The sequence below is a fragment of the Henckelia pumila genome, chromosome 2 (genome assembly GCF_033568475.1).
Source record: "Henckelia pumila isolate YLH828 chromosome 2, ASM3356847v2, whole genome shotgun sequence".
Taxonomy (NCBI): Eukaryota; Viridiplantae; Streptophyta; class Magnoliopsida; order Lamiales; family Gesneriaceae; genus Henckelia; species Henckelia pumila.
Genome location: NC_133121.1, coordinates 143,258,098 through 143,285,304, shown reverse-complemented (window position 1 = coordinate 143,285,304; position 27,207 = coordinate 143,258,098). Strand labels below are relative to the sequence as shown.

The window sequence follows — 27,207 nt, the reverse complement described above, 5'->3', positions numbered from 1 at the left end:
TAATCAAGGGGTGACTAAAAATTATGAAAATTCAATGTATAAATAAATTTCATAGAGCATATAAAATAGAAATAAATCAAAATTCACCTATTTAAGCGGTGTGAGACAATGTTTTATAACATAATATTAGTCAATAATAGATTCTATATCTATATTCATTGCAAATTCTCGCTCAATGTAAATGATCATACAATTAGCAAGAAAACCATCATCCATCTTGTTACGAATTGCAGTTTTGACATGTTTCATTACTGAAAAAGCTCTTTCAACTGTAGCAATGAAAACAAGCAGTGTCAACACAAGATAAATCAATCGTTTTAACATAACATAATTCTCCGACCTTCTACTCGAAACCAACATCAAAATAAAATATACTTATGAAAACTAACAACATAAATTATCATAAAATAATTCATAATAAATTATTTACAGCCATATTCCCATAGTCCATAAGTGATAGGACATATCCAGAAACAACTAGTGTAATTGTGTAACCATTAACAATATATTTTTAGTTATATTTAATTTCTTAATTCATAATTAGTATTTTATTACCTTGATAATAGGCCGAACTTGAACTCCTCGAGAAAACTCCTCTTCTGGTACCTTGTGATTTGTGAAAGAAATAAGAAAAAAAAAAAGAAGAAGAAGCAGATTCCGTCTTCTGTGCGTCGTGACTCGTGAGTGAAATAATAAGAAGGAAAATACATATTTGTCATGTAATAGATCTTTGTAGTATAGAGGAAGAATAAGAATTGGGCAGGACTAAATTAAATTGATTGGGCTAAGCATAAAGAATTATATATATATATATATATAAATATATATATATAATGAGTATATATATTTTGGATTAAAGCAGGTCTGGGTTGTACTTTATATCCGCCCTTGATCACATATCCACCAACTTTTTCTTGGTTCGTCCTTGAACCTGATCATTATATTAGAATTTAGAAAATGTCAACTCCAATACCAACTTGTAATGCCCGTAAGTTTCTTAAAAGTAAATGCGGAACTTTTTTTTAAAAAAAAAACTCTATATTTATTTTTAATAAAGTTATGGACATCATCTTTAAAGCGACATAATAACAACGATACGTTTTTAAAAAATAAAAAATATTTTCAAATAAATTTAGTCCTCGAGATTTTGAATTAAATTAATGATTATGATCATCAAAAGAAAGGGAGAGGGAGGGCCATAATCTAATATAATCCCACAAAGGCGTGAGCGACAAAATAAACTTAGTGTGCACCGTCATACCTTCCGTGTCTCTTACACTCCAAACTAATCTAATCATCAACGGTTATATAACTGCTACAACTGCCATCATGACCCCCCACCATTTTCACCTTTCATTCGAATCTCTTTCTACTTTAAAAGCTACAAATGTGGTTTTATGTACGTGCTTTTTTTACACTATCTCATATATCATATTTTAGTTTATTAATTATAAGAAGGGTTGATTATGTCGATGTCACGTAAGTGTTTTATTATCAGTGTCACATCAACATTACATCGAGGCAAAAGATTAATCTAAAATGACGCTTTCATTTGATTTGAGTGATTGTCTTTCTATAATTTTTTCAGAAAAGATTAAAAAAAAACAAACTCGATTTTCGTGTGAAATATTGACGATTTATGTTTCTTCTAATGGACACACAATGTGAAAATGGCATCGAATACTCATGCCACATTTACTTTGTGGACATTCCTTTATTAAATAAAGCTACTAGGATTAAAGTGAATGATATGAATCAATATACATATTTTTTTATTTGAAACTTCGAGATAAATTATTCGATTGCCCACATGCGTCATCTAAATGCAAATATATCTCTTTTATTTTATAATAGTTGAAAGTCATATAGTAACTGCTACCCTGAGAACACCAACTTTTGTTTTCGATTTTATCCTCTCATCTCATTTCTATCTACTATCCCACTAAACCTCTCACTCACTCCACCATACACAAAAAAAAATACATATAAAAATAACTTCTATTTTACATACACATAAACGTGTGCATTTTTTACTAGTAAATATAAAATACTTAAAAACATTAGTGGCACAATAAGATGAAAAGGCCCTTGGGACAAAAAGTAAGAAAGAACCCCACTAAAATCAAAAGCTCCTTCTATGGTAGGACCTATCCAAGAATTTGCATAAAGCATGCATGCATATCCATCTATTCAAAATATAAAGCCCCCCAAAACCAGTTGATTCCTTCCCTCTAAATCTAACCCAAGTAAATATACACATATACAAGTAAATGATATGAAGGATAGCAGTAGAAAACAAGGAGCGGCGTGCCCATGCGCGGCGTGCAAGCTTCTCCGTCGGAGATGTGGCCAGGATTGCGTGTTCGCGCCTTATTTTCCGGCCGACGAGCCCCACAAGTTTGCCAGTGTCCATAAGGTGTTTGGCGCCAGCAATGTTAACAAGATGCTGCAGGTTAATATCCCTATTTCAACAAATAATTTATGTACAAGTCTTGAAAACATAAGTTGTTCTAATCTACAAGATCAAATGTTCACCAATATCCATTATCAGAGATCTTTAAAGTATAGGCTTGTCACTTGGTAAAGGTTCCGTCTTCTCCTTTAGCGGTTTGGATACACAACATACATAGCTTTTGGTCAAAGAATCAATAGTAAATGTGATTTTGAAACCACTTTTCACTGTATCTTTCTCTTTTTTTTCAATGTTAGAATATTAAAAGATGAAAATTTTAAGTACTTAATTAGCTTCGCCTCTTTTAATTTGGGATTCAAAAACTTTTCAAATATTAGTTTTGCTCATAATGTTATTAAGCTTCTGCTGTAGACTGTAGTTGGGATAGAATCAAGATTAAGTTAGTTTCGAATGTACCGCGGAGCAGGTTGTATGAAATGGTATGATAGAAACATGAAAATGTAACTGAAAATTTGGAACTTGCAGGAGTTGCCAGAGCATCAAAGAGGCGATGCTGTTAGTTCCATGGTTTACGAAGCAAACGCGAGGATAAGGGATCCAGTTTACGGTTGCGTAGGGGCCATATCTTCTTTACAACAACAGATTGATTCCCTGCAGAATCAATTGGCCTTTGCACAGGCAGAAGTTGTGCACATGCGTATGCGGCAATTGTCATCGCCAGAAAATGCGTCTCCCTCGTCTGGTAACACGCATTCTCGTCGGGCTGCCAAGTCCCTTTTTAACATGGACATGGTTGTGGATCAGACCGATATGGATGACTCTATCTGGCCTTAGAGTCTCTTTTCTGCTATCACTATTACATTGTGGCTTTCTCTTTATTGCTCGCCTTTTTTTTTCCTCTTCGCTTACTATGGCACACATACAGATCTTTATAGTTTATAGCACGTATTACTTGACAAAGAATTCGTGATGTTGACTATAATGATTATTGTTATATATAGAATGTGGTGTTGAATATAAAATACAACTTATAAATGATGTTGGCTCTTTGGCATTTATTTACTTTAAAATTGAAGCTTTCATTACATGTATTTAAAAATTCAAGGAAAACCAAATGTCAAGCAAGTATAGCTCTTTTATGAAGAAAATAAAAAAGTTCAAAAAAACCCGACTAAATAAACACTTGAAAATTTGGATTTTTCACATCAAACTCAATGGTAAATAAAATCTGTGAATCCACAACCAAGACAGTGCCACCTTCTGTTAAAGAACTACAAAACTAAGATGATGTCAATCTGCATAAGTTTTCAAGAATGATTTAGCATACCACTAAAAGTGCTGCAAGATTTCTTTAGGCTTTGCTGATAAATACTTTTCAACAAGAAATATTGAGAAATTTAACGGCGGTCACTCGCCATGTTCAGAATTCAAAATTTCACCTACAGATGCCCAAGACATAGCCATGAAATCTAATTAAAAATACTAACTAAACCAATCTCTTATGTGTTGCTACGTCCTTGAGAGGAAGGAGGTCTCCTGCTTCTGTTTTCTCTACTACCATTTGCTACTCGTTTTGGTTTGAAAGATGAAACTGAACTATGCGTTTGATTCAATAGCTTCTCTTTCAATGGGCTCGGTTTGTGCAATCTCCGATGCTGTGGCCTTAAAACAGTAGAACTCTGGACTTGATTATTTTTTAGGTCTTCATTTGTATCTTTTTCGCTAATCTGAGCAGAGATTTCTGTACTTTTCAAGGATGGAACTTGGTCTATCTTTTCACGAGAGTTACTGTCAGAATCAGAAGATGATGCGCCAGTTGTGCTATCCATGTCATAAAGCACATTATCTGCCATGCTTGGAAGATGCTCTATATTTGAACTTGGTGCTGCAAATGAGGGTCTTCGAAGCCTCGTTAAGCTAACCACCTGCTTCAGATCATCACCATGGAATTCGTAAAGTGGATGACATCAAATAGACAACATCTTGAGACCATTTCAGTTCATCCGTCATGTTTGAAGTCATATGATTACAATCTCATACGAAAATGAATTCACTCAACTGAAAACACATGTTCTTGTCGAGTGAGATTTATGTTCGGTAGTTTTGTATCAAATGAAGTGAAATGCAACTGATATTTAGACTAAACATGCTCGACGACTTATAAATAATACTTATTACCTTCTGTTCAAGAATCAATGTGTCCTTTCTAAGTTTGTTGATGATCATATTCTTCCTGCAGATGATATCTTCCAATTCTGAAATTCTCTGTTAACAGCAGATGAAGTACACTCAATGACTGTGACGAAAAAAAAATTGTCACACTTTCAACAGTGATAGCAGGTACCTTTGAGCCAAAAGCTTCGGACTTCTGAAGAAATGTAGAAAGTTCTTTGATGATAGCATCCTTCTTTTCACATTCCATTTGCAGGTTATTGATAGTGTGGTTATTTGCTGAAGCGTCCAACTATTCGTGGGTAAGTATTACTTTATTAGCCCACCCTACACTCTCATTGCAAATAAGTACATGTTTGTGACAGAAGAAGTTTTTCAGGTCATTCTTGAAGCCAAAGAAGGACTTGTTTCCATTCCAAGACAAATTGGCATAATAAGGAATTATTTCAACCTTATTGCTTCAAACACTTTCAAAGTTCTTTAAAATGAAAACTTATCGATATTCTCCAAGATAAGATACCTGAAAATCAACAGAAGAAGTCACACTGGGAGCCCAATCTGACAAATCAGACATGCGACGTTCCTCAGGTTCGATCTCTATGAGAAGTGGCATTTTGTACTTGAATACATCGTCCACATTTATTTCTTTAGTTGTGGCATTAACCTGGGAAATAAAACCTTTTTAGCACATGCACAACAATGAGTAAAAAAACAAATTTTCTAGTAGGGTGGTTTACCAAAGAATAATCAGGGTTCGGATAGGGGCCATGATCAGAGACCACAATTTCAGGCTGATCCTTGAAATAATCAATCTCCTTACAGAGACAGTCCAGCTTCTGTTGCATGCTTAAGAGCACTTGGTCCTGCAATGTTATTATCCAGGGACAAAAAAGTTTCAAACTTCATGCGAAATTTTGAGTTTCAAAAAGAAGAATCTATCAAGAGTAATATATGGCAATACGCTTTGCTTCCATGTGAGTGATCATATGATCTAGGGATTTATTAAATTAAAACAAACTTCAAAAAGTACCCTTTGCTATAGATTTGGGAATATTCAGCGCATATGAAAAGATACTTTATGATTCTGCCTAGGGTGATTAATTAGAAAGGCAAACTAATCACTAGCGCATACGTTAACCAATATTTACAAAAAAACAAATGTTAGTGAATCCGATTAACTTAATCAAACCAGCTTAAATGTGCATTTAATAAAACAATCCCAAGTTAATTAATTAAACGCAAACGTCAGTTAATTTTTTACTCAAATTAAAATACATAACCAAGTAATGAAATGGCCGCGGTAATTAACTGACCCTAAGTTCCACAGATTTTCGCAGCTCGAAAATCTGCCTATTCTTCTTCGAATTCGCAGCGGCAACCGCAACAACAGCAACTATCAAAACCCTCTGGATCGGGGTGAATATGTCCCACGTTTCCGCTTCTTCAACGCCGAATACTCCTTTTCTATCGATGGTCTTAGCCGAGCTGGCCTCATCGGCTCCAACAAGCCGACCTTGCAGAGACAACCAAGCGAGCTGCCTTTTCGCCCTCACCGGCTTACTGGGCTGCGTGAAGCGGCTCAGGAGCCGCCGCGGGGAAGGCGATGCAGACGAAGTGAACGGTGACAGAGACACCAGCGCAGGGGGTAGAGCGTGGCCGAAGCTGGATTCATGGCCGTCAAAATCCATGATTGAAGCAGATGCAGCTTCAAATTCAACTGATTGGGATTATCATGGGGAATTTTGTTTCTTCATTTTTTTGGAAATCGCTAATTTTGCACGGGGATTTGTGAGTATTTTTCAAATTTATATTTGAGAGGGAAAGTAAATATTTAGAAGATACAGCCTCACAGGCTACAGCAGCAGAATGGAGACAACTTACGGTAGCCGTTGAGATTTTAAATTTTTTGTATTTTTCACAAAACAAAAAATATATATAATTGAGCGAAATTTTTTTATTGAACGTTCGTTTGGAAATGTGCATTAAAAATATTTGTAGTATTTTACAAGTAAAAAAAAAATTAAAGAATTAGTTTGTTTGGACAAGATTTTTGAATAGTTTTCTCCAAATTTAGATATTAAAGAATAATGAGAAGTTTTTTTAGATATTTTAAAATGAATGACAAGATGATAATCAAAACATGTTTGTTCTCAAAACAACTTTTAATACATTTTATAAAAACAATCATTTTTTTGTAAAGTTTAATTTTCTTTTCTTTGAGTGAATTCCAAATTTTGGTTTCGAATCAAGAAATCGGTACCAATATTTATTTATTTATTTTTTAATAGAAAGAGTTTGGTTAAAGCTCATATGATAAAGTATGAGCTATGATATTTCCATTCTTAGAAAGTCTTATTACATACTAGTACTACTTCAATATATATTAACATTACAACCTAGGAGTTTCATGATTAAAATAAAAATATACAGAGTAAGATTCATCCATTAAGCTGAATAATGGAACCATAACGAAGTTCCTTCCAATCCCTTTAGCCACAAAGCTTATAGGATGATATCCACTCAGTCCCTCCGTCAACCTGAAGCTTGCAGCCTCATCAAATCCTTCATTCAATGAATTTGACCTGCATTTGAGCTTCATGATCGCCCCGGAATGATAATCGACGCCATTGTGAACGAAACAACCTTTTATATCCACAGATTCTAAGGAAACTGTTCCATCTTTCCCATCAAGTCCAGGAATCAACCAAAAAGTCGAATGAAGTGATTCCTCAGAATCTGCAACTCCAAGAATCTTCCCTTCTCCGTTGTGCACGACGCAGTTGCCTGGAAAACTAAAAGGCTCCAGCTTGACCAGCTTTCCTACTGCATCTGCTGGTCCTGAGAAGCTTCCTTGTTTTGGATCTTTCGGGATGAGTCTAAAAGTTGCATTAACTGCAGAGTTGGTTCCTGCATCTGTGATGCCCTGCATTTGTATGTATCCGTCTGCATTTGTGAATGCCAATGTTGTGTTTCCAGATTTTTGTGTTAGGGAGATCAGATGGGAATGATGGTCATCTGGAACTGGAGTGAGCCAGTCTGAAATGGGAGTTTTTGGATCTGCTTTTATGTCGAAATCGCTGCTGGATAGACCAGCTAGAAGGTATGGACCGTATAGTATTGCTTGAAGAGAAGAATACTCGGACCGATCATCTAAGCCACGTAAAGAATTTATCAGTATTCGAATGAAGGACAAATCGATGAAGTGTCGATGGAACGAGCTAGAGAAGTACCTTTAATAGCCTCAGTTCTTAGGCTTATAGGCAGCTCCAGAGTAACTTTGTCACCAGGGGTCCAGTTTCTGGTAAGTGATAGGAAATTGCCTGCATCAAAGAATGTCAGGAAACTAGGCATGTTAGTTGGAAAGTGAGAGTTTCTTGCGATATAGAAAAAATAAAGAGTTTGATTTCACCTGGACTTGGCAGGGAAATATCCTGACCATTGAATGATGCCTTCGCACCAGCCGAATTCGTCCATGGAGGTATTCTGAAGTTCAAAGTAGATGTTGCGCCTGCTTCTTGCTGAAAAACAATTAGGTGTAGAATAAAGGAAATTCAGCTTATTCTTGATTGAGAATCAAGTAACAAAAACTATATGGGGGACAGAGACCTCCTTGGATAAAACAGTCAATCCCACACGAAGTCGTTGATCCCATGAAACGATAGGTTCTACTTCCTGGCTGAGAGATATGTGCCCTGATCTCCAGTTAAGTGTGCTTGATATGTACTGAATAATGTAAAGGGCAGGTACATTCCCCCCCTCTTCAAAGTATATCGAATCTCCTAGTTTCGAAAACGATTCAATCCCTACACAAGTGAATGAGAAAACTGAATTACAACGAAAAACATTGACACTAACACAAACAAGAAAAGTTTCTGCTTCTTGCATTCAAGAAAGTTAAATAGGGCCGGTTCTTGTTCATACCAGTCCCATAGCAACACCAGAAAGAATCATACTGCGTTCCCCATCCGTGGTAACTTACGGCCTTAGAACCACCAGGCTTCAGCGGGAGCATGTAAATCATTATTCCAGGATCCCTTCCTCTTTGAATGCTCAAAACGCCGTTTGTTATAGCACGTTCATAGTGATCAGCGTAAGCGATCTCCTTCGTCCATCTGAACAGGTTGCGTGAAACCTAGAAGAACAAACAATCGATTGCTTGTAAGAGTTGAAACCAGAAACAGAGGACAATAAGCAATGTCCCTATACTCTCAAAGAGCATTAGTCTTTTACGATTGTGTATCGGAACAAATCAACTTGCCTTTAGCATATTGTAAGTTGTACAAGACTCTTCATTCTCTTCTCCCAGTGTGCTGGCTAAACGCTTCGGATCAGACCTGCATACCAATTCAGACAAAATTCCGAATGACATAATGATAGATGTTGTACAAAAACAATGCTCAGGATCAAGGTGTTGCTGCTGTCTGTACCAAAACTCGCTATTCGACGTTCCTCCTGTAGCGTAGCTGTGAGACGAGTTGACTATATCCATGAAAAAAGTTCCGATTTCCTAGAAAAAGAACTTAAAAAGTAATTAACTTGAAACATTTCCAGGTTCTTGTTTCTTGTATAAATAACCTACCTTATATTGCAGCTCACCAGTGACTTCATACCGCATTTGAGATCCGATAACAACAGGGATATGAGTATTGGCATGGAATCCAGATATATCATCGGCCTATAATTTTTCGAAATAGTCAAGTAAACAAAATAACACACTATTTCTTGTTTGTAGAAGTTCATGATGATCACCACCTTAACAGCCAGCAGCCCAAGAAAGCAAGGTTTATCGAATAAGTGAGCTAATAACAAGTGCTTCTGATCGCCCTGCGATGATAAGGAGCACACAAAAGTATCAATGTTTGAATCAATATAAAAAAAAGTTGACAAGCTCTAATCTCTATAATGTTGTGATTCCCCGCACCGTTACACTGTACAATCTGTAAAGAACATCGTTCATGCCACCGGTTTCTTCATTCAATGAAGTCCAGTGTCGTTCAATCGTGTGCCTCGAAACAACGTTCTGCACACGGTCATAGAAGTAATCGACCATCCATTTCACCATTTTGAAAGCCTGATCATTTCCAGCCAGAGTATACTGGTCCAGAAGCCCGGCCAGTATCTTGTGGATTGTGTAATAAGGCGCCCACACAGGCTGTATGCCTTCGAAACGATCGAAAAACTCCGGAGGGAAAGCCGAAAGATACCCTGTTCCCATTAAATCTTGGCATTGAGATAGAGCAGAGACTACATCATTCATTTTCTTTTTAAGCCTCTCATCATGTGTACTTGCCCACATGTGCGCAGAGGCACTCAGATAATGCCCTGCAACATATAAAAAAAAAAAAAAGATACTACATCAGTTAATTAACCTACAAAAACCAATCAACTGAAACGTATATTGTGTACAAGAAATATGTCAATGTATCATAAATGTAACCAACCTACAAAGTGACCCCTGAGCTCGGAATCCGGCTTCTCCCAGCCGCCGTAAGGCTCGCCCGGTGGCTTGATGCCAGCAGTTTTTCTAAAACTCCAGACCAATCTATCAACATCCAACAACATCAGGTACTCTAAATTGGTATTCTGAGCCACACCATGAATGGAATCAGGATCCAATCTCACGTCGTGCAACGACACTTCCTTGAGTAATCCTCTGGCCCATTTCGCCGAACCATAATTCTTGATGCTTCGATACACCATCTCCCAGTTGTCCTTATCCTCCTCCCTCAACATTTTCCTTGGAAACAGACTCGACCAGGCCGAATCATCGGTCGGAGTCAAATGGTAATGTGAGAAAACCTCCTGCTTCAACGTTTCGTTCTTGGACGACAGCAGTTGATCTCTAAACGTATGAGAAGATAACACAGTAGGAATGTTAGTACACTCCTTGCTCAAAACACATCCGCATAATATCCACAAAGCTATCATCCCTTTGAACATGATAACTAAAGACTTCATTTTCTTCGCCAAAGTTTGAACCTGAAACACAACCGAAACCACACTGAAACCGTGCACACATATATATATAAGGCCTACAGCAGAAATCAAGCTACTGGAAAAGCCTGTTTCAACCAACCAACACCACTTACGGAGAACAATCTCAATCAACCAAGAATAGGACAAGTAAACCTGAACAATCAAACAGTCTCGTGAAAGCAAAGAATGGTTTCTTGCGCAATAGTAGTTCTCCAACAAAAAAAAGACAATTATCTTTAACACCAAAAGGGAATGACCAGTTAAAAACAGGGACCGACACGTCAAAATAGCTCCCTATAGAATTCAGTAAAAGATTGTGAATAAAAAAAGCATTAAAAACAAGGATTTTGCTGCAGAAAAAGCTCGAGCTAGCTCTACTGCGTAGCTTTTGAAAACGCCATTATGGGCTGTAGACTCGGCAATAAATGAACCAAGAAATGGAGTTCTAGTAAAGGGATGGAAATAAATGTGAAATCTTGTTCGATGAATGGATACAGCCAAATATATTTATAGCATGGAATGCGTGAACTACAGGCACAGAAGATGATGCCAAAGTAGGATCACGGATGAGGTGTCCTTATCTTTGTTAAAAAATGGCTTAGTAATTGTTATTAAAGATTTGCAGGATAATTAGTTAATTGACGAAGTCTTTAGCATTCCAAATATATTCTCTCGAACAACAATCTTTTCGAGTTCGTTTGAATTTGACTCCGCGAGACTGTTGTGTTTTTCATCCTACAACGTAGCCGAACATCCCACGTAACAGCTAGTTTTTCAATTGGAATTTAATGTGAAATCGAGTGAGTTCGAATCTAAAAGTTGTTGCTGGAGAGGTGGATTATTCGGGGCCTAAAATCTTGTTGGCTTTGTTGTGAAAATCATCGAGATTCTCTGTTAGGTAGTAGTAGCATGAAAATTTCAAAATCTTTCGTGCATGCCTGTAACATCAAGTTTGTAACGAGTTCTTGAGTTCATGTGAAACAAGAGTGTAAGGTTATCAAAGTTTGATTTTATAGAAAAAAAAAATTAAATTGAACAATTCCATTGGCTGCCGACTGGCTATTTTCATGTGGCGATGATTTTATTTATGTACATAAACCCGTGACTTGCAATGCTGGAATTCCTAGACATATGATTTTGTTGGAGAATTATAATTGGGAAATTCGGGTTGTCATTATTTGGCATTTATCGTGGAAGGGGACAACTTGAAAGGTCAGCAGTAACCAACCATATAGGCTTCTTTTTAATACAAAAACTTATCCTTGAATATCACACAACCATTTTCATTTTGTTGCCAAAATAGAACACAAAACACTAAACTTGGGGCATTTTCACATTTACAATATATATATAGGTTTATGAGTTAGAGTTCAACCTATCCTAAGGGTTTTACCCTAATCATCAATCCAATGTCCAATGATTTTGGCACATCAACAATATCTCCTTAATTATGCACATGTGCAGAGATATTGACCAATGACAATCGGATATAAGATTAGGATAATAATCATACTGTAAGATTTCATTAACATGTTTAGGACTACCGTCTTTCCTGACTTTGTACGAAAGTTATGAAGTGTGTAAGGGAGTCCTTTTTTGAAACAATGTTCTAAAATTGGAATAAAATTTATTGTCCCCGGAAGTTTTATTCCATAAAATCTGTGGATTTACCAGAAACCACTTTACAAGTGAAAATGTGCTATTAAATTTAATAATGGAAGTGATAGAGCCAAAAAAAACTATTAAAGAGATGGGGAAATTGCATTATTTGACGTCTCTCTCAATTGGATGGAAAGTTGGGTCCAACTCTTTTTGGTTATTGCCTGTCAGTGTGACCTCCGATGAATGGTTACCATCTTCAAATATCTAATTTATTCACCATTATTGTTTACCAAATAATTTCTATACATATGTGTATTTATATATAATCTAAAACTAGAAATACCTATTGACTAATTTTATGTTCATGATAATTCTAGATTATATCACACTTTCTATTATTTCATCACTGTTTTTAAATAAGAAAAATGTTATTTTGATCATCTATCTTTATCTGCTTTCTCTTTTAATCTTTTAACCTTTTTAAATTTGTCAAAGTTCTATATTGGTTTTTTAACTTTTAATTTTTTGATATTTTAATTCGATTTTTATCGGAATGTTTAATTCTTGTTTCTTCGTTTGAGAAAATGATTTCCTCCACTACCCAAAAATAAAAAAAGAATTAATATTTGACTCGATTGGTTTATTTTTCAAATTAACTTTTAGAATCAAACACGAGAAAGGTTAAAAAAAAATATGATCATGAGCATTATAGCTTTTTTTTCGTGAAATATGGAAAAATAATTTTTAAACTTAAATACAAATATCTAATTATTGAATCTTCATTGCGATTTTTCCGATGAGATTTGATTTTTGTTCGTGTGTAAATGACGTCTTTTCTTTAAAGTTTTTTTAAAGATCGCTTAATCTGTACTGGTGTTATTAATTGGGGTAGAAAAATACGAGAAACATGTTTATCACATCTATTTTTTGTATTTGCTGATTATTATTATTATTATTATTATTATTATTATTATTATTATTATTATTATTATTATTATTGTTATTATTATTATTATTATTATTATTATTATTATTATTATATTTCAGTTTCATAATTTGAAATTTAAGTGACATTTCAAATAGGATGGTATCCTTTCAAATTAAAAAATCTCGGAAATTTCTTGAAAATTTAAACATTTCGATAAAAATCGGACCAAAATAGCCAAAATTTAAAATTTAGAGGACCAATAGAGAACTTTGACTAGTTAGATGACTAAAAGAGAAAACAGATAGAGATAGAGGACCAAAAATCTAAATGGCTTTTTATCCGTTTTTAAATTTAGATAAGTGTGGGCTAAACCAAATTTAATTAGGTCCAAACCCATTTACACCTCGATGTGACCCAATTACAAAGGCTAAAAATCCAATTAGTTTGCATTGATAAAGCAAGAATTGTCCATGTTTTTTCATAATTACATTATTCCCACCTTCTCATTTTCATGGAAAACTTTGAAATAACAAAAACTACCTAAAAATGGCTTGAAAAAACTACCCAAAAATTAAACTCGTGATTTAGTTTGAACTTTGAAAGCTAAAGTGTAACGTAAATTATTATAATGTTCTATAGTGAAAAGAATATTGTAGATTTATGTAAAAATAAATAACACGTACAAGGCGTGTGCTGAATTTGATGAACTTTCTACAGTAGAAGGAAATTCAAATCATGGATAAAAAAATGGTCCATGTTAGAGTAACTTTCTTAACTGGGTATATCCACTCAGCCACTGGATTTCTATTTGGGTTTTGGGCGTCCATTTCTTAATTTAACTTCGGATGCCATCGGCCCAATTTTGAGAGCCTGAGTTTAATATAATAATAAAAGGATTTTCTATGGAAATAATATTATTTTTAATAAATTTAATTAATTAATAATAATAAATTACATTTAAAATTTTAATTTTCACGGAGGGCAACAAGTCACAACCAAGTATATATATAATAATAAATTTTATATCCAGCTTCTGCCATGATTGTTTTTTTTTCTTTCCTTTTTCTTTTAAAAAAATTTCCAACAAATTTAATACTTGCACAAAAAATCAAATCACCATTTTTTACAGTAAAAGGACAAAAAGTTTATAAAAGTAAAATGAATAAAATTTACTATAAATAAAAAATACTCATTTATGAAAAAATAGAGAATATAGAAAATAATTTAAAACAATTTGTATTCACTCTTCATGTATTAAAATATAGATATCCTTGTCAAACAGCGTGTAAATTCTCCTAACAGCAGCAAAATATAAAATGAAATACGGCGAAAACCAAGAATTTCCACAATTAAAATAAATAATTAATTCTAAATCACAACAACACACGCCTATACTCGATCGAATTCACGGCGGCAGGCACAATTACAGAGAGTAATTTCTCCTTCCTAACAATTAATTTAATTAATCAGCTCCGGCGACGGGGAACCCCAAAACCTAGAATTTCGATTCAAACTTTGAGGATTTTGGCGGCTCTGATGACGGGATTCTCCCTCGCAATCGCCTCGCGGCCGGCGGCTTTGTAATCGTAGCTGCAATCGTGCCGATCTGAGTATCTGTGCTCGGAACAGAACACTTCTCCGCATCTGCACCGGAAACCCATCAACCCGATCCGTTTCCTGCAGCCCGGCCCGGAGCACCGGTTCACCTCCCTCGGTCTCTTCAACGCCCGTTTCTCCACCGGATCGGGGCTCTCCGGCGTCAACCCCGAGCTGGATCTCGAGTCACACGCGCTCGGAATCTTCGGATCCGAGCCTTCCGTCGGCCTGGAGGCCGGCACGTGCGGCGGAGGCGCGGAGATCGGCTGCGGCGGGGTACATATCGGCAAGCTCTCCGGCACGTTGAACTCGGTCTCTTCCTTTTCCCTCTTCTGCGCCATGTGGGGGGTCGATCTGATCGAGATCGGAAAGGTCCGGCGAGAGAGAAACGAAGGCGGCGTACGAATGGAGGAGGTGAGATGAAATGAAATGGGAAATGAGAGATGAGGAATCGGAGGGGTATTAAATATGATTTTGAGTTAAATATGGGGCGAATATTAAATTTACCGGAATATTGTGGGTGTTAATGGAACGCGTATGGGGGGAAATCACTGTATGAGGCATTATTAAGGTCCAGTGAAATGACCAAAAAGCCCCTTGGGACTTGCTTTTTTTCTTTTTTTTTTTCTTTTTCGTAGACAGTACGTGTTTTCTCGCATGGGCCGAAATGGGGGAGAAGGGTGGACTTTGTCTTTTATGTGGATGGAGGCACCAATTTTGACGATATTTAGTGTCACTATCTTATTTATTATTAATTAATTAATTACCTATTAATTATCAACATGGAAACCGACTTAAACCCGGGTTAAGTTAATTTTATGGTGTTCGAGAAAGGGTTTAGTTGAACCTATTTTAAGGGTATTACTTTAAGGGTGATGCTATATGTAAACATAGGATTACACGTTGTGTTATACGTAGCACTTAAAATTACATAAATGTATTTGGAAATAGTTTTTTCAAATAAAGTTGAGGGATATTTTTGTAATTTCATGTGTAGTGTGTAACCCAATGTGTAACTCTTCATGTACACATAGCATTTTTCTTATTTTAATAAAAGATTTAACAACTCATTATTTGTCATGTTAGCACTATAATATTAATTATGCATATGTGTTGAGATATAGACCCTCGGATGAATGATTTGAGATACTACTCATATGGTAGGATCTAATTAACCGAAAGAAAGAGGTATTTGTGGGTGTCCAAATTTATGACCATTTATTTTTAAAAAAAATTATCTGCTAAACCAGTTCGAACACTTTTTTACGAGTGAAGTATGAAACGTCACTAATGTTGAACAAGCTTTTCATATTTTTGGGAATAATTTATAAAACATATATGATGTTGTAGAGCTTGAGTAGAACGCTGAATGCATAAACATTATATCGAAAGGAAAAATAAATTGAGTTATTGGGTAAAATATGTGCAAGAGTGGAGATGGATGCAAAATTGTGATCATCTTATTTCCAAGTTGGTGTCTCGTTGTTTTTTTGGTTTTTTTGCTTTTTTTTAAATAATAAAAGAAAAAAAGAGTTAGTGTCTCCCTTTACCGTAAAAAAATTGGGGCCTCCTGCTTTTATATAACTTTTCGCCAAGTAAGATTCTATCCTCGTTCTGCGAGCTTGTGGATGTTTCTTTTTTGGGGCTTTCTCTTCGTATTGTGAACCGGCTAATTGCATCAATATTGATTTTTCTTTTTTCTTTTTTGAGCCAGTATTGATCTTTCTTGTGCTAGATAGATTTTTAAAAAATAAAAATGCATTGGTTTATTAGTATTACTCCCTCGGATAAGCGTATATAGGCTCTCAAATATATATGCATATATTATTTTTAATTTTTTTTTACTCTTTACTGATATCTTTATTAATTACATCTTAAAAATTATGCAACTGTTTTTTGAATGCATTAAATAGGATCTAGGTATAAAATAGAAAGTTTGTAGATAGTTTGTTTTTTCAATGATTTTTTTTAATATGTATAGAAAAAAATAGGACTATATAATCGGAACGGATGGAGTAATATTCTTTTAAAGAAGTTTTATGTTTTAAGAACTTTTTACAAGTACTTAGCCTTATCTTGGATTTTGGATTCAAGTGGATATGATAATTATTTTCCAAAATTCAATAATTTTTTGGGTCCATTTTTTTTTTTTTTTTTTTTTTTTTTTTTTTTTTTTTTTTTGTACAATCTTATTTCAAGCCATCAAAATGAATCAAATCCGTCCAGTCAGCTCATTCTAATATATAAAAATAATAAGAAGAAGAAGAAGGTTAGTTTAATTTTTAGTGATCGGGAGGCAGACCAGCCCATTTGAGTGCCGCCCGTTTTTAGAAAAATTATCTTTTGTTAATATATATATATATGTGTATATGTATTGACTCTTAGTGAATCGTTCCATTGAGTAAAGTTACTTTTATATTATGTATTTTGAAAATTTAAAACTAAGATCTTTCATTTTTATTTACTTTTTTTATAATTAAGTTTTTGTTTATGTTATTAATATTGCACGTATATGTTTTTTAATCTAAAATATAATCGGTGATCGAAATCTTATATAATATGTTAGATTAAAAATTAATTAGGTATTACTGTGTTACCCTTCTAATTATTTTTCCTGAAATATCAAGCATTGATATCGGTTTCGTATTTTTAATTTTCTAAAATTTTGGTGAGTTAGCTCGTCTAACCCGCAAAACACGACAATGAGTTGAGATTTTCCAACTTATCGAACATATAGTTAAAAGGACTTTCAATATATACAATCGAAACTTGTCTAGATCTTCATTGACGATTAAATTCACATATTTGAATCCAAGAAACTCAAAAAATACTTGACCACGTAGGCAAACTTAAAAGTGTTGCCGCTATCCAATGGATCTTGATAGGTAATTTTATTCATTTTTATGAATTGTTTTAAAAAAAAATTAAAGGTAACCCAAATAATAGCTGCTCGTGGTCCCGTCTCTGAGGTCTGGGCACGTGAAGCCGCCAGTGTTGCTTTCAAATAGGTATCATAAATTTCGACTGATTAAGCAAATATATAATCAAACAATGGCAAAGCAATATGATCAGGAAAAAAATTCTAATTTTACTGACAATGGTCACAGAAGCTTCACAGGGGCTAAAAAAGAGAAAATACAATAATAACAGTAAAAATTATACATACCAAAAATGAGAGAATTAAAGAAAGAAGAAAGGAGGAAATGAGAAGTTCTTAGTTGCGGAGGCCAATTCCAAAATGAAATCTACCATTTCTTTGATCGTTGAAAGCATATTCAAGTCTTAGGGGTCCCAAAGGAGAGTCCACACGTATACCGACTCCGTAACCGTATCCGCTTCCAGCCTTATTTCTTGCTCCAGCAGGGTCCCCTGATGACAGAAAGACATGCATGTCAACTAACATAGTTGCACAGGGAGAAAAAACGATACGAATGCATAATAGTGATGTAAGTTGTGGTAAGGTCTTTGAAATAGAAAAGATTAAAGGTTGTTTTCTGGAATGTCATTTTTTCTTATTTATGAACTACAGATTTTGAGCCAGACTTGGGTAAATCAATCAAACAAGTAGTTGGGACATGGCGGAACCTGGAACAGTTGAGCCAGATCCAAGATCAGTTCCATAGTCAGCAAAAATAGCTCCTGATACTTGCCCCATCTGCGGAAAGGGGTCAGGAATTACTCATAGTAGCCAAACGAATTTCACCAGATGGCAGGGGGGACGGGGTAGGAATATCTATTAAGATTAGATCGCACAAAGATTCACGAAAAGAAGATAACAATAAAGAGGTGAACTATCTGCCATTAAAAAGGCGACACAATTAACAAAAGTTGGTCCAATTGTTTCCAGATATGGCAAAATTTAAATAATGCCGACTGAGAGATCAATGTCACACAAGTACTGTAACTAAAGGGGAGCAGGGAGCTAACCAAAAAAAGTCCACTTCTTACCATAGGAAATGATATTTCTCCACTTCCAACCACATATGAGCGAGCCGATCCAACCGCCCCTTCTTCATAGCCTCTTACACTATTGGTACCACCAATCGGAAAAGCTTCATGAGGAGGAAATTTACCCACCATATGACCGCCAGACAAACTGTGTAGGATAGACCATGATAATAAGAAAATAAATGTCACGCCATTCCGTGCTTTGATATGAGAACACTGGTCAACACAATATCTCAAATGTACTTGCGTACTTTTCATAGTTACTTTGAGAAAACCAGCCGGAGAAAACAACAGCTTACCAAACAAGAAAGCATGCAGGCCCAACGAAAAAACCTTGCCTAGCACGAGCATTCACTCTGTTGAAAGCTAGCCACTCTGGAGAAACAGGAATGCCCTGGTCCATGTTGACCACGAGCTACAAACTCGAAGATTAATTGACACCACAAATTCAATATAACACTTAAATAATCGATTATCAGCAGTCTACTAAAAAAAACAGGAAACTAACCATTGTCGAAGTCGGGTCACCCGAGCGGGTATATACAGTCTCAACTTTGGCAAGTAACATATCATCATGAGTTTTTCCACTGTGATAAGATTAGAAGTAAGATAAGGACAGCATGTGTCTTGGCCTAAAGGAAAGCAATGATAACACCAAGACAAATACCTAGCAGTGAGCGGACTGCCAAAGAAGTCCCGTATAATAGGATTCCCCTTTTCATCATGAGCACTGGCACGCTGAAATAACGAATTAATCAATCTAAAATAATCCCATTCATTTTTTTTAACACTGATATGCATTTAACCATCTTCTTAAAGCAAAGAGAATAGTTTAGAAGTCACAAACCATATCCACAACATAATAAGGTAAACTTTTAGAAGGTCGACAGAACTATACTCTCAAGTAATTCATTTGAAACACATGACTGGAAGTTTATTTGATCGACAAGGAACACAATGTTAAGAAGGCGACATCAGGAGAATTTCACATCCTAATTTGTGATAGTCTGTCACCAATGTAATCAACAAGAACTAGCTTCCATTTCGCATCCTAGTTTGTGACAGTTTGGCACCAATGTAATAAAAAAAACTAGCTTGCATATCACATCTTAGTTTGTGATAGTCTGACGCCAATGTAATCAACAAGAACTAACTTGTATTTCACATCATAGTTTGTGATAGCCGGCACCAATGTAATCAAAAACAGCAACCAGTTTGTGTAGATAAGTTTGGATATCAAAGGGCACCATTGTGAACACAAAAGCAACTAAAGAGTACCTGAAATACAAGTCCAACTGTTCCATTCCACTTCGGCCTAAATGGCCTACTGTACTCAATTCCAGCTGTAATGCGTCCAATCGTTAGGCCATTGTTATTGGGCTGGTTTCCATGAACAAGTGTACCTGGTGTTCTAGAATTCTGACAAATGAAAGGATAAGAACTACGTTAACCAAAAGGATAGAAAATGCCAATTATCAGTAGATATCACGTACCTGGATCATGATTGCTCTCGATGTCCTCTTATCATCTCCTTCTATCCAAGGATCAGTGTAGTTTATTTTAAATATGGAATCAATCTGCCCCCTCTCTAAAGACAGGTTAAGTTTCTGGTTTCTCCCAAAAAGGTTTTTGTGGTAAATAGCAATGCTGCAAGGGAAAATATCGGAAGTTTTTTTTATTCAGTGCGAAATATATGTGCATAACTGAAGGCTTTAGTAGAATATCCAGCAACTATATACCGTCTTGAATCATAAATTTAGTAGAATATCCAGCAACTATATACCGTCTTGAATCATAAATTCTTTCGAATGTATCAAAGAACAGAATATTCTTGCATCATACATCTGAACAAGAATTTACAGCTAATTAAACTTATCCATTACCTCCCAATTAGTCCAGCAAGGGGCCCACTCGTTATTCTGCAAATCACAGTATTAAAGTAGAATCATACTATAATAGATATGGTAAGCCTTGTACAGAATGGCTGTAAGAAAATTAACGAAATATATTACATACCCACTTGATATTCCACCACCTCCAGAAATCCCACCACCACTTTTACGCTCAACGATATTCATGGTCAGATCAACCTTACCAGTGTCTGGAACAAAGGAGAAATAATAGCACACAAAGATGGGATTACATCTCGCATGCGGAGGCAGCTTCACTAATTATTATAAAAAATAAAGAATGGAAAGGTCAAGTACCGCCGGCCGGCTGGGGAATCATACTAACATCATCCATAACACCCATCGCCAACACAGTTTCGACATCTCTTTTCCCTTGAATCATACTGTAGACCTTCATAAAATAAAAATAAATAAATTCAGAAAACATGCCAGAGCATCTATTATGCACCTTAGCAAAATGAAAAGTGCAAAAGTTTGTATTTCAATGTGATGTCAATAGTTCATAATAAATCTGTATCAGAAGGAAAACAAAGCATTTTTGTCTTGAAGAAAGCGATCAATCCTTTCATGTCAAAGAGAAACAGTGTCATACGGAGCAGAAATTAGATAACCTCTAGCTAAAAAAGAAACTCTGCAAAAATTACTGCACACAAGGTTCGCAACAAATACAACAAGACCATGTTGGTTAGCATGGCATCGACTTCGCAAGACATACCTGTCCCTTTTTGGTCGTAAGTTGCCTGAGTATAGTTTCAGGCTTTGTTTTCCCAACAGTTGGCTCACCACTGAAGAAAAGCACAAAGAATGAAACCACCAGATTATACAGAGCTACATGTGTGTGCACTCAATTTTGGAAGAATCCACAAAATCATAACTTACGTCTTATCAAGGAAACGAAAGGCAATATTATTAACCTCTGCCTCTGAAACTTGTAATTTAATCATACCTCCAGAAAGAATATCCACACCTGAAACCTGGTTTGGCCAAAAGATTAATAATTTTACATACAAAAATTCAGTGGTCAGGAACAAAGGAAAGAGGTGTTCTTTAAAATTTTGAAATGTGGAACTGACCATGCCAAAGAGACCACGCTCCATGTACCAACCATTAATAGAGCTTATGACTTCATCTAGTCGTCTGATGTTAACAATTTTTCCTGCATCACTTGGTGCAATAACGAGAAGATAAAAGATTTAACATCAGAAACTCAAAAAGGCAAGAAGATATATAAAACCATGGGCCAAAAAGCATACAACACCAGTAAATGTAGAGAAAAATACCATATCCATCACGAAAAGCATCCTCTACAAACTTTGACGGAAGGACGTTAGCTCCTTCACAGACCAATCCTTGAAACTCTTGGTTTGGCTCTACCTTGTAACAAAATATGACAATACCAATTAATCATTGCAAACCATGGAACTGGAGGCTTCGTGATCCAGATAACTTGCTTAGCAAGTTAGCATTTACAGTAAATAGATTATTAAACAATTGTCAGGGACAAGTAATCAAAGAGAGATCACATAAGTCGACAACTAAAGGTCAAGCCACTCAGTTGACAGGTATATAGAATATAAAAGGTTTTGCAGATAGTTTGTGGAAGTTTTCTAAGTTATAGATGCAACAATTAGGAAAATAACAATGAAGCATATCTTGATGCGACTGTCATGACATCAAGTAGCATACTCAAAAGGATAAAACTAGGAGCCCGTTTGGATTTTGTAAAGATTTTTTAAAATGCTTTTAAAAGCTACAATTTTTTGCTTTTAAAAAAGCTCTAATTTTGACTTAAAAAAGTGCTTATTTAAGCACTTTTTTTGGTCAACCAAACACATTGTTAACTGAAAAATACTTAAAAAAGTGCTTTTTTGGCCTGACTTTGAAACCAAACGGGCCTAGAACAGCAAAATGCTCCAGTCCAGTAATAGGCGCTGACAGCAGAGAATCAACATTTCGGCACTCAAGCTAAACATGATCACAGAAGGTAGAATGAATGTAGAAGGGCATGGTACCTGAAAAACCAAGCGTATACCATCACGAGTATCCACAGCAACCGGCATACAGGACATGAAGTATCCCGTGCCAATAATTCTGTGCACATCCTCTTGAACCTCGCGTACAGTCAATGCGGAATTCGCACGCGAAGCTTTAAGGGCATTCAAGGCTTCAGCTTCCAAGTCCTTCCTCTCCAGCTCCTCCCCATCCTTGCTCTTCACGAGCACTTCGCTAATAAGAACCCTCTCTTCTTCAGCAACACGACTGCTGCTTACATTCTTCGACTGCGACACCGCCCCTGGGTCATCACCTTTATACTGAGGAGCCGCGCCGGATTCAAAACCACTTTTTGACTGACTGGACGCGCGTAAAGAGTCAGCATCGGTTACCGCAAAGGAGGCGGAGCAGAACAGAGGGGGTCTTCGGAAGATGGAAGCAAATGGATTGGATTTGATAGTGGGTTCCTTATTATCGTCATCTTTATGGACAAATAGTTGGTTATTGAGAAATTTGGAAAGGAAATTGGTGGCGTGGAGATTGAAATTGAAGTTGATATTAAAGGGAAATTTGGTACGTGGAGTGAGCTGTATAGAAGAGAAAAAGGAGCGGGGATGGAGGCGACGCTGTGAGCTGGGAGGGGGAGAAAATGGAGGAAGCTTGATGGAGGAGACGACGAACCGAACGTCGTCGTTTTGGGACATTGCCGGCTGAGCTTCTAGGGTTTATGCTGGGTTCTGTGTATTGAACGGTGAGTGACCTGTCCCTTTTGTTTGTGTATTTTCCTGTTGTTTTCTTAAATTATTATGTAATTTAGTTTTATTAAGGCATTGTTTAAAAAATATTATGAATTTTTTCTTAACAAAACATTGCCTAATTTCATTTCCAGATTATCCGAACTAATCCTTACATATTAATTTTACGGATTTTTAGTTTATTTTTATCAAATTATTAAATTTAAAATCCTAATTATGTAGGATGGATGAAATTTAAATTAAAATTGAAACACTTAAAGAGTCGTAAAAAAGTTTATGATATCGAAGATAAATGTGATAATGATGTGGCACGTCGTAAATTTCCTGCTGCGAATGTCCTAAAGTTTTGATAGGATTTTTTTTTTTGACAATAAAGTTTTGATAGGATTGAAAAACAAGTGCAAATTGCTCAAAAATCTCCAATGCAAACATGTTTTGTTTTGCACTCTTTAGCCACTTTTTTGTATCACGTTTTTTGTTAATTTGTACCACATCTTGTATGATTTTGTACCACATTGTATTATTTTGTACCATATTTTATGACTATGGACCCCAAAGCAAAACATGTTTGTATTTGGGGATTTTTGAGCAAATTGCCCTTGAAACAATATTATTTGAGCTTTTCGGAAACTTGAAAATTTCCACTCACTGTTGATTCAAAAAAAAAACAAAAAAACAAAACAAAAATCCACTCATTGTGATTTATTTACACTACTATTTAAAAGTCGTTCAATCATTTTTTATTTTTTTTTTGTGACGTGAAAACTCGCAGTCGTTATCTTCGGTGCGTACTGGGTAAATCCTCGTACTAACGCAATATCTTATAAACTACATTAGTCAGGTAAACCACACTAGGCAAGCTTTGTGTGACATGCTAGTCCAAGAAGATGTTGATAGGGTAAATCGAACTCCTGACCTGAAGTTTTAGAATTGGTGAGTAGATAAGTACTTGGTCAATGGTCTCATATCAACATTTTTTGGATTAGTTTGTCAAACAGGACATGCCCAGTGTGATTTACTTGACTAGTTTGGTTTGCATGCTATTACGTCAGTCCGAGGATTTACTCAATGTGCACCGAAAGATAGCGGCTGCGGGTTTTCACGTCAAAAAAATAAAATAAAATAAAAATGATCTAAACTTTTAGAATTGGAACTCCTATTAAAACCAACTTTGTATGAAAAAACCAAACAAAAATTATTGTGAAATGAGTCTCTTATTTGGATCACTCATAGAAAAATATTACTTGTTATGTTATAAACGTTACTTTTATCGTAAATATAAGTAGAATTAACTTGTCTGACGGATAAATATATGTGAGGTGGTACTATAAGTGCCTATTTAAAAAAGATCTATCTTATGTCGTGTGAGATGGTCTAATGGATATTCGTGATATGGATCGACTTGAACAATTTTTACAACAAAAATCAATATTTTTTTGTGAGTCGAGTGTGAGTCGAGTTTGTTCAGAAATTTATTTCACAAAATTAATTGGTAAGATGATTTCACATGAGTTTTTGTATTAAAAAAATCATCCCACCACCCCCTAATTAACTACTCAAATAGAGGTGTCAAAAATGGCTTGCGGGACCAGCTGACCCATAACCCATTGACCGCTTAATTCGGTATTTACTAGCAAGTGCACTAGGTCAAGTAATAGTAAAGTGGACAGAGAGTCTAAGTAACGATCCCACATGAACTTTTGTCAATTCTCAAGATTTAATTATTTTAATTAATCTAGACAAAAATAATAAAAATGAGCTTGAATTGAATAAACTAAGAATTTAAAATAAGAACTACCTAAAAAATAATAATTAAAATAACTGAAGATAAAAATAATTAAAACGAGACAAACAAGAAACACGCAGGTACCAAAATAATTATGCAAACAAGTGGCAATCTAAGATCCAGATTTAATCTTAAATCACGGCGAATTCTCCTAATTTATTTAACAATCTATTTCTAAAACAGTTAAACCTATTCAAATATTGACGATCAATCTTTCATAATTCAAATCAAATTCAAATGCATTTGAAATTGTGAGAATTCAATTTTCACCTAAAGCCGCATACTGAAACCAAATATTAATTCTAGTCGGTTTAACCATATGTCAATTATTGGAGTGATCGAAATCAATTCCTCCTCTGTCGACTTGGAATCAATTAACAAGCAAGTAAATAGTTGATCAGGTTATTCACAAGACAAAATTTAAATCCAATAATCAATAATATTAACAAAAATCCAAAATTCCTAAATAAACATTCAAATATTCAACATAAAATTGTCTGGCTCAATCTCGCGGTCTTGGTTGAAGAAAAACTACTCAAATAACGAAAATAATATTCAACAAAAGTTTAATAATCTAAACAAGAAAGGAAAAAGAACTTGAATGAAGCGTTCTTCAATCTCCAAGCCTCCGCCCTAGCCGTCTTCAATTTTTGCGTGAAAATGTGTTTCTAAAGTTGGGCTGTCTTTCCTTTTTATATCTTTCCTCAAAGGTCTTTAAATAATTTTCTAATGTGAGCCCAAAAAGACATAAAAACGCATGCAATCCACGGTTTCCAAAAAATCAAAAATTTTATGAAAATTTCCGCGACATGCACGGACCCTGTACTAAGGTCCGTGCCAACCTCCGGGTGCCCTCTAGCTCAAATTTTTTGACAAAAAGTATGTACGGACCTTTCTCCAAAAGGTGCACGGGGTCCGTGCATACCTATGTGGCAGCGCGCAGTATTTTTGAAAAAATCATATCTTGAGTTCTAGCTGTCGGATCTAAGGGTGTTCATCGGTCGGTTCGGTTTTAATTTGTCTAATTTCGGTTCGATTTTCCGGTTTTAGGTTTATGAAAAATATAATCAAAAGTCAAATCTTTTTACTTCGGTTCGGTTCGGTTCGGTTTTTGTACTATAACGGACCGGTTTATACGGTTTGGTTTGGTCGATTTTATCATTAATAATATATAACACAATAAAAGAAACATAAATTCATCCAACATATAATTTAAATACCCCAACACACAACTTAAAGTTATAGTCATATAGTGAAGAAATAAAAATTAACAAACAATACAAGGAGAAAATATTCAACCACAATTTTATAATATTTTTAAAAAAACAAAACAAATTTTGATACTCTTATTCCGATTTTAATACAATTATTAAAATTAATATTACAAATACATTGTGAAATATAATATATTTTTTTTACATGATTTCTTAGTAAAAACTTTACAAAATAAATTTTAAATGACTTAAATAAACAACAATCAACTAAAAATTACATAAACAACAACAATGAATTAAATAAACAACAATCAACTATAAATTATTTAAAATGATATTCATTCACTAAATATTATCTCATAACGTATATAATATAAATAAAATTATTAATTTAATTCAATTTCAGTTTTTTCGTTCGGTTCGGTTTTGACATAAATAATCCAAAACTGAACAAAATAAACTTCGGGTTTAATATTTATATCCGAATTAAAAAATACGGTTTTCGGTTCGGTTCGATCTTTGATTTTTCCGGTTTGGATTTTCGGTTTTTTCGGTTTTATCCGAAATATGAACACCCCTAGTCGGATAGATCCGAAATTGGACAGCAACTTCAAAACATCTTGAACTTGATTTTGAAAGGTGATGATCGGATTTGGTTCTCTCTAGCATAAAAAAATAGGATTTTGACCATTGCTGCTCCATAATTTATGCTTGCGGCTCTTCTCTTGCTCCAAAAATCATGAATAAAACTTATAAAACACTATGAATGCATGCAAAATAAATATAAAAACAACACCACAAAATGCACTTATCAACTCCCCCATACTTAAATCTTGCTCGCCATCGAGCAATACATACAATGCAACAAAGAACAAAGTAGAAAAAAATAATGGGAATTTGCCTCAAAGAAGTCAC

The 27,207-nt window shown here is 35.1% G+C and overlaps 5 protein-coding genes across 6 annotated transcripts; 1 reads left to right on the top strand and 4 right to left on the bottom strand.

Moving 5' to 3' along the window:
* The first annotated feature begins 2,230 nt into the window (after window positions 1-2,230).
* LOC140879608 (LOB domain-containing protein 4-like) lies at window positions 2,231-3,439 on the top strand. The gene is made up of 2 exons (XM_073283397.1): window positions 2,231-2,452; window positions 2,939-3,439. Exons 1-2 carry the CDS (start codon window positions 2,276-2,278, stop codon window positions 3,245-3,247), a joined length of 486 nt encoding a protein of 161 aa, XP_073139498.1. The 5' UTR covers window positions 2,231-2,275; the 3' UTR covers window positions 3,248-3,439.
* A 294-nt stretch (window positions 3,440-3,733) lies between these two features.
* On the bottom strand, window positions 3,734-6,273 carry LOC140878591 (uncharacterized). Its single transcript, XM_073282206.1, has 6 exons — window positions 5,899-6,273; window positions 5,323-5,448; window positions 5,106-5,249; window positions 4,758-4,877; window positions 4,592-4,678; window positions 3,734-4,338 (listed from the first exon to the last, which is right to left on the bottom strand). Exons 1-6 carry the CDS (start codon window positions 6,271-6,273, stop codon window positions 3,913-3,915), a joined length of 1,278 nt encoding a protein of 425 aa, XP_073138307.1. The 3' UTR covers window positions 3,734-3,912.
* A 621-nt stretch (window positions 6,274-6,894) lies between these two features.
* Window positions 6,895-11,078, bottom strand: LOC140879606 (uncharacterized). Of its 2 annotated transcripts, XM_073283395.1 has the most exons (12): window positions 10,675-11,077; window positions 10,027-10,564; window positions 9,507-9,907; window positions 9,338-9,409; window positions 9,165-9,260; window positions 9,013-9,092; window positions 8,844-8,919; window positions 8,507-8,717; window positions 8,192-8,388; window positions 7,995-8,103; window positions 7,816-7,905; window positions 6,895-7,735 (listed from the first exon to the last, which is right to left on the bottom strand). In XM_073283395.1, exons 2-12 carry the CDS (start codon window positions 10,541-10,543, stop codon window positions 6,975-6,977), a joined length of 2,610 nt encoding a protein of 869 aa, XP_073139496.1. In that variant the 5' UTR covers window positions 10,544-10,564; window positions 10,675-11,077; the 3' UTR covers window positions 6,895-6,974. The 2 variants fall into 2 exon arrangements, with proteins under 2 accessions (XP_073139496.1, XP_073139497.1); XM_073283396.1 differs by having other exon boundaries at window positions 10,027-11,078.
* Window positions 11,079-14,304: 3,226 nt separating this feature from the next.
* Window positions 14,305-15,194, bottom strand: LOC140883174 (zinc finger A20 and AN1 domain-containing stress-associated protein 5-like). The gene has a single exon (XM_073289541.1). The coding sequence runs from the start codon at window positions 15,026-15,028 to the stop codon at window positions 14,600-14,602; it is 429 nt and encodes a 142-aa protein (XP_073145642.1). The 5' UTR covers window positions 15,029-15,194; the 3' UTR covers window positions 14,305-14,599.
* A 2,565-nt stretch (window positions 15,195-17,759) lies between these two features.
* LOC140881121 (outer envelope protein 80, chloroplastic) lies at window positions 17,760-23,305 on the bottom strand. Its single transcript, XM_073286171.1, has 16 exons — window positions 22,558-23,305; window positions 21,826-21,919; window positions 21,619-21,701; window positions 21,425-21,519; window positions 21,261-21,330; window positions 20,843-20,936; window positions 20,652-20,736; window positions 20,519-20,554; window positions 20,129-20,282; window positions 19,914-20,054; window positions 19,303-19,373; window positions 19,144-19,222; window positions 18,935-19,050; window positions 18,636-18,783; window positions 18,273-18,342; window positions 17,760-18,056 (listed from the first exon to the last, which is right to left on the bottom strand). Exons 1-16 carry the CDS (start codon window positions 23,239-23,241, stop codon window positions 17,902-17,904), a joined length of 2,175 nt encoding a protein of 724 aa, XP_073142272.1. The 5' UTR covers window positions 23,242-23,305; the 3' UTR covers window positions 17,760-17,901.
* Window positions 23,306-27,207: the final 3,902 nt, after the last annotated feature.

Excerpts from the sequence above, each read along its gene's own strand:
- LOC140881121 (XM_073286171.1), bottom strand. The coding sequence starts at position 23,241 with ATGTCCCAAAACGACGACGTTCGGTTCGTCGTCTCCTCCATCAAGCTT. Across the intron at positions 18,784-18,934 it reads CCTGCATGCTTTCTTGTTTG|TTTGTCTGGCGGTCATATGG; the intron begins GTAAGCTGTTGT and ends TATCCTACACAG. Across the intron at positions 18,343-18,635 it reads GAGAAATATCATTTCCTATG|ATGGGGCAAGTATCAGGAGC; the intron begins GTAAGAAGTGGA and ends CCCTTTCCGCAG.
- LOC140879606 (XM_073283396.1), bottom strand. The coding sequence starts at position 10,543 with ATGAAGTCTTTAGTTATCATGTTCAAAGGGATGATAGCTTTGTGGATA. Across the intron at positions 9,093-9,164 it reads CTGGTGAGCTGCAATATAAG|GAAATCGGAACTTTTTTCAT; the intron begins GTAGGTTATTTA and ends TTCTTTTTCTAG. Across the intron at positions 7,906-7,994 it reads TATTTCCCTGCCAAGTCCAG|GCAATTTCCTATCACTTACC; the intron begins GTGAAATCAAAC and ends TCTTTGATGCAG.
- LOC140879608 (XM_073283397.1), top strand. The coding sequence starts at position 2,276 with ATGAAGGATAGCAGTAGAAAACAAGGAGCGGCGTGCCCATGCGCGGCG. Across the intron at positions 2,453-2,938 it reads ATGTTAACAAGATGCTGCAG|GAGTTGCCAGAGCATCAAAG; the intron begins GTTAATATCCCT and ends TGGAACTTGCAG.
- LOC140878591 (XM_073282206.1), bottom strand. The coding sequence starts at position 6,273 with ATGGATTTTGACGGCCATGAATCCAGCTTCGGCCACGCTCTACCCCCT. Across the intron at positions 4,878-5,105 it reads CTTCTTCTGTTGATTTTCAG|TTGGACGCTTCAGCAAATAA; the intron begins GTATCTTATCTT and ends ACCCACGAATAG. Across the intron at positions 4,339-4,591 it reads CATTGATTCTTGAACAGAAG|GTGGTTAGCTTAACGAGGCT; the intron begins GTAATAAGTATT and ends GATCTGAAGCAG.
- LOC140883174 (XM_073289541.1), bottom strand. The coding sequence starts at position 15,028 with ATGGCGCAGAAGAGGGAAAAGGAAGAGACCGAGTTCAACGTGCCGGAG.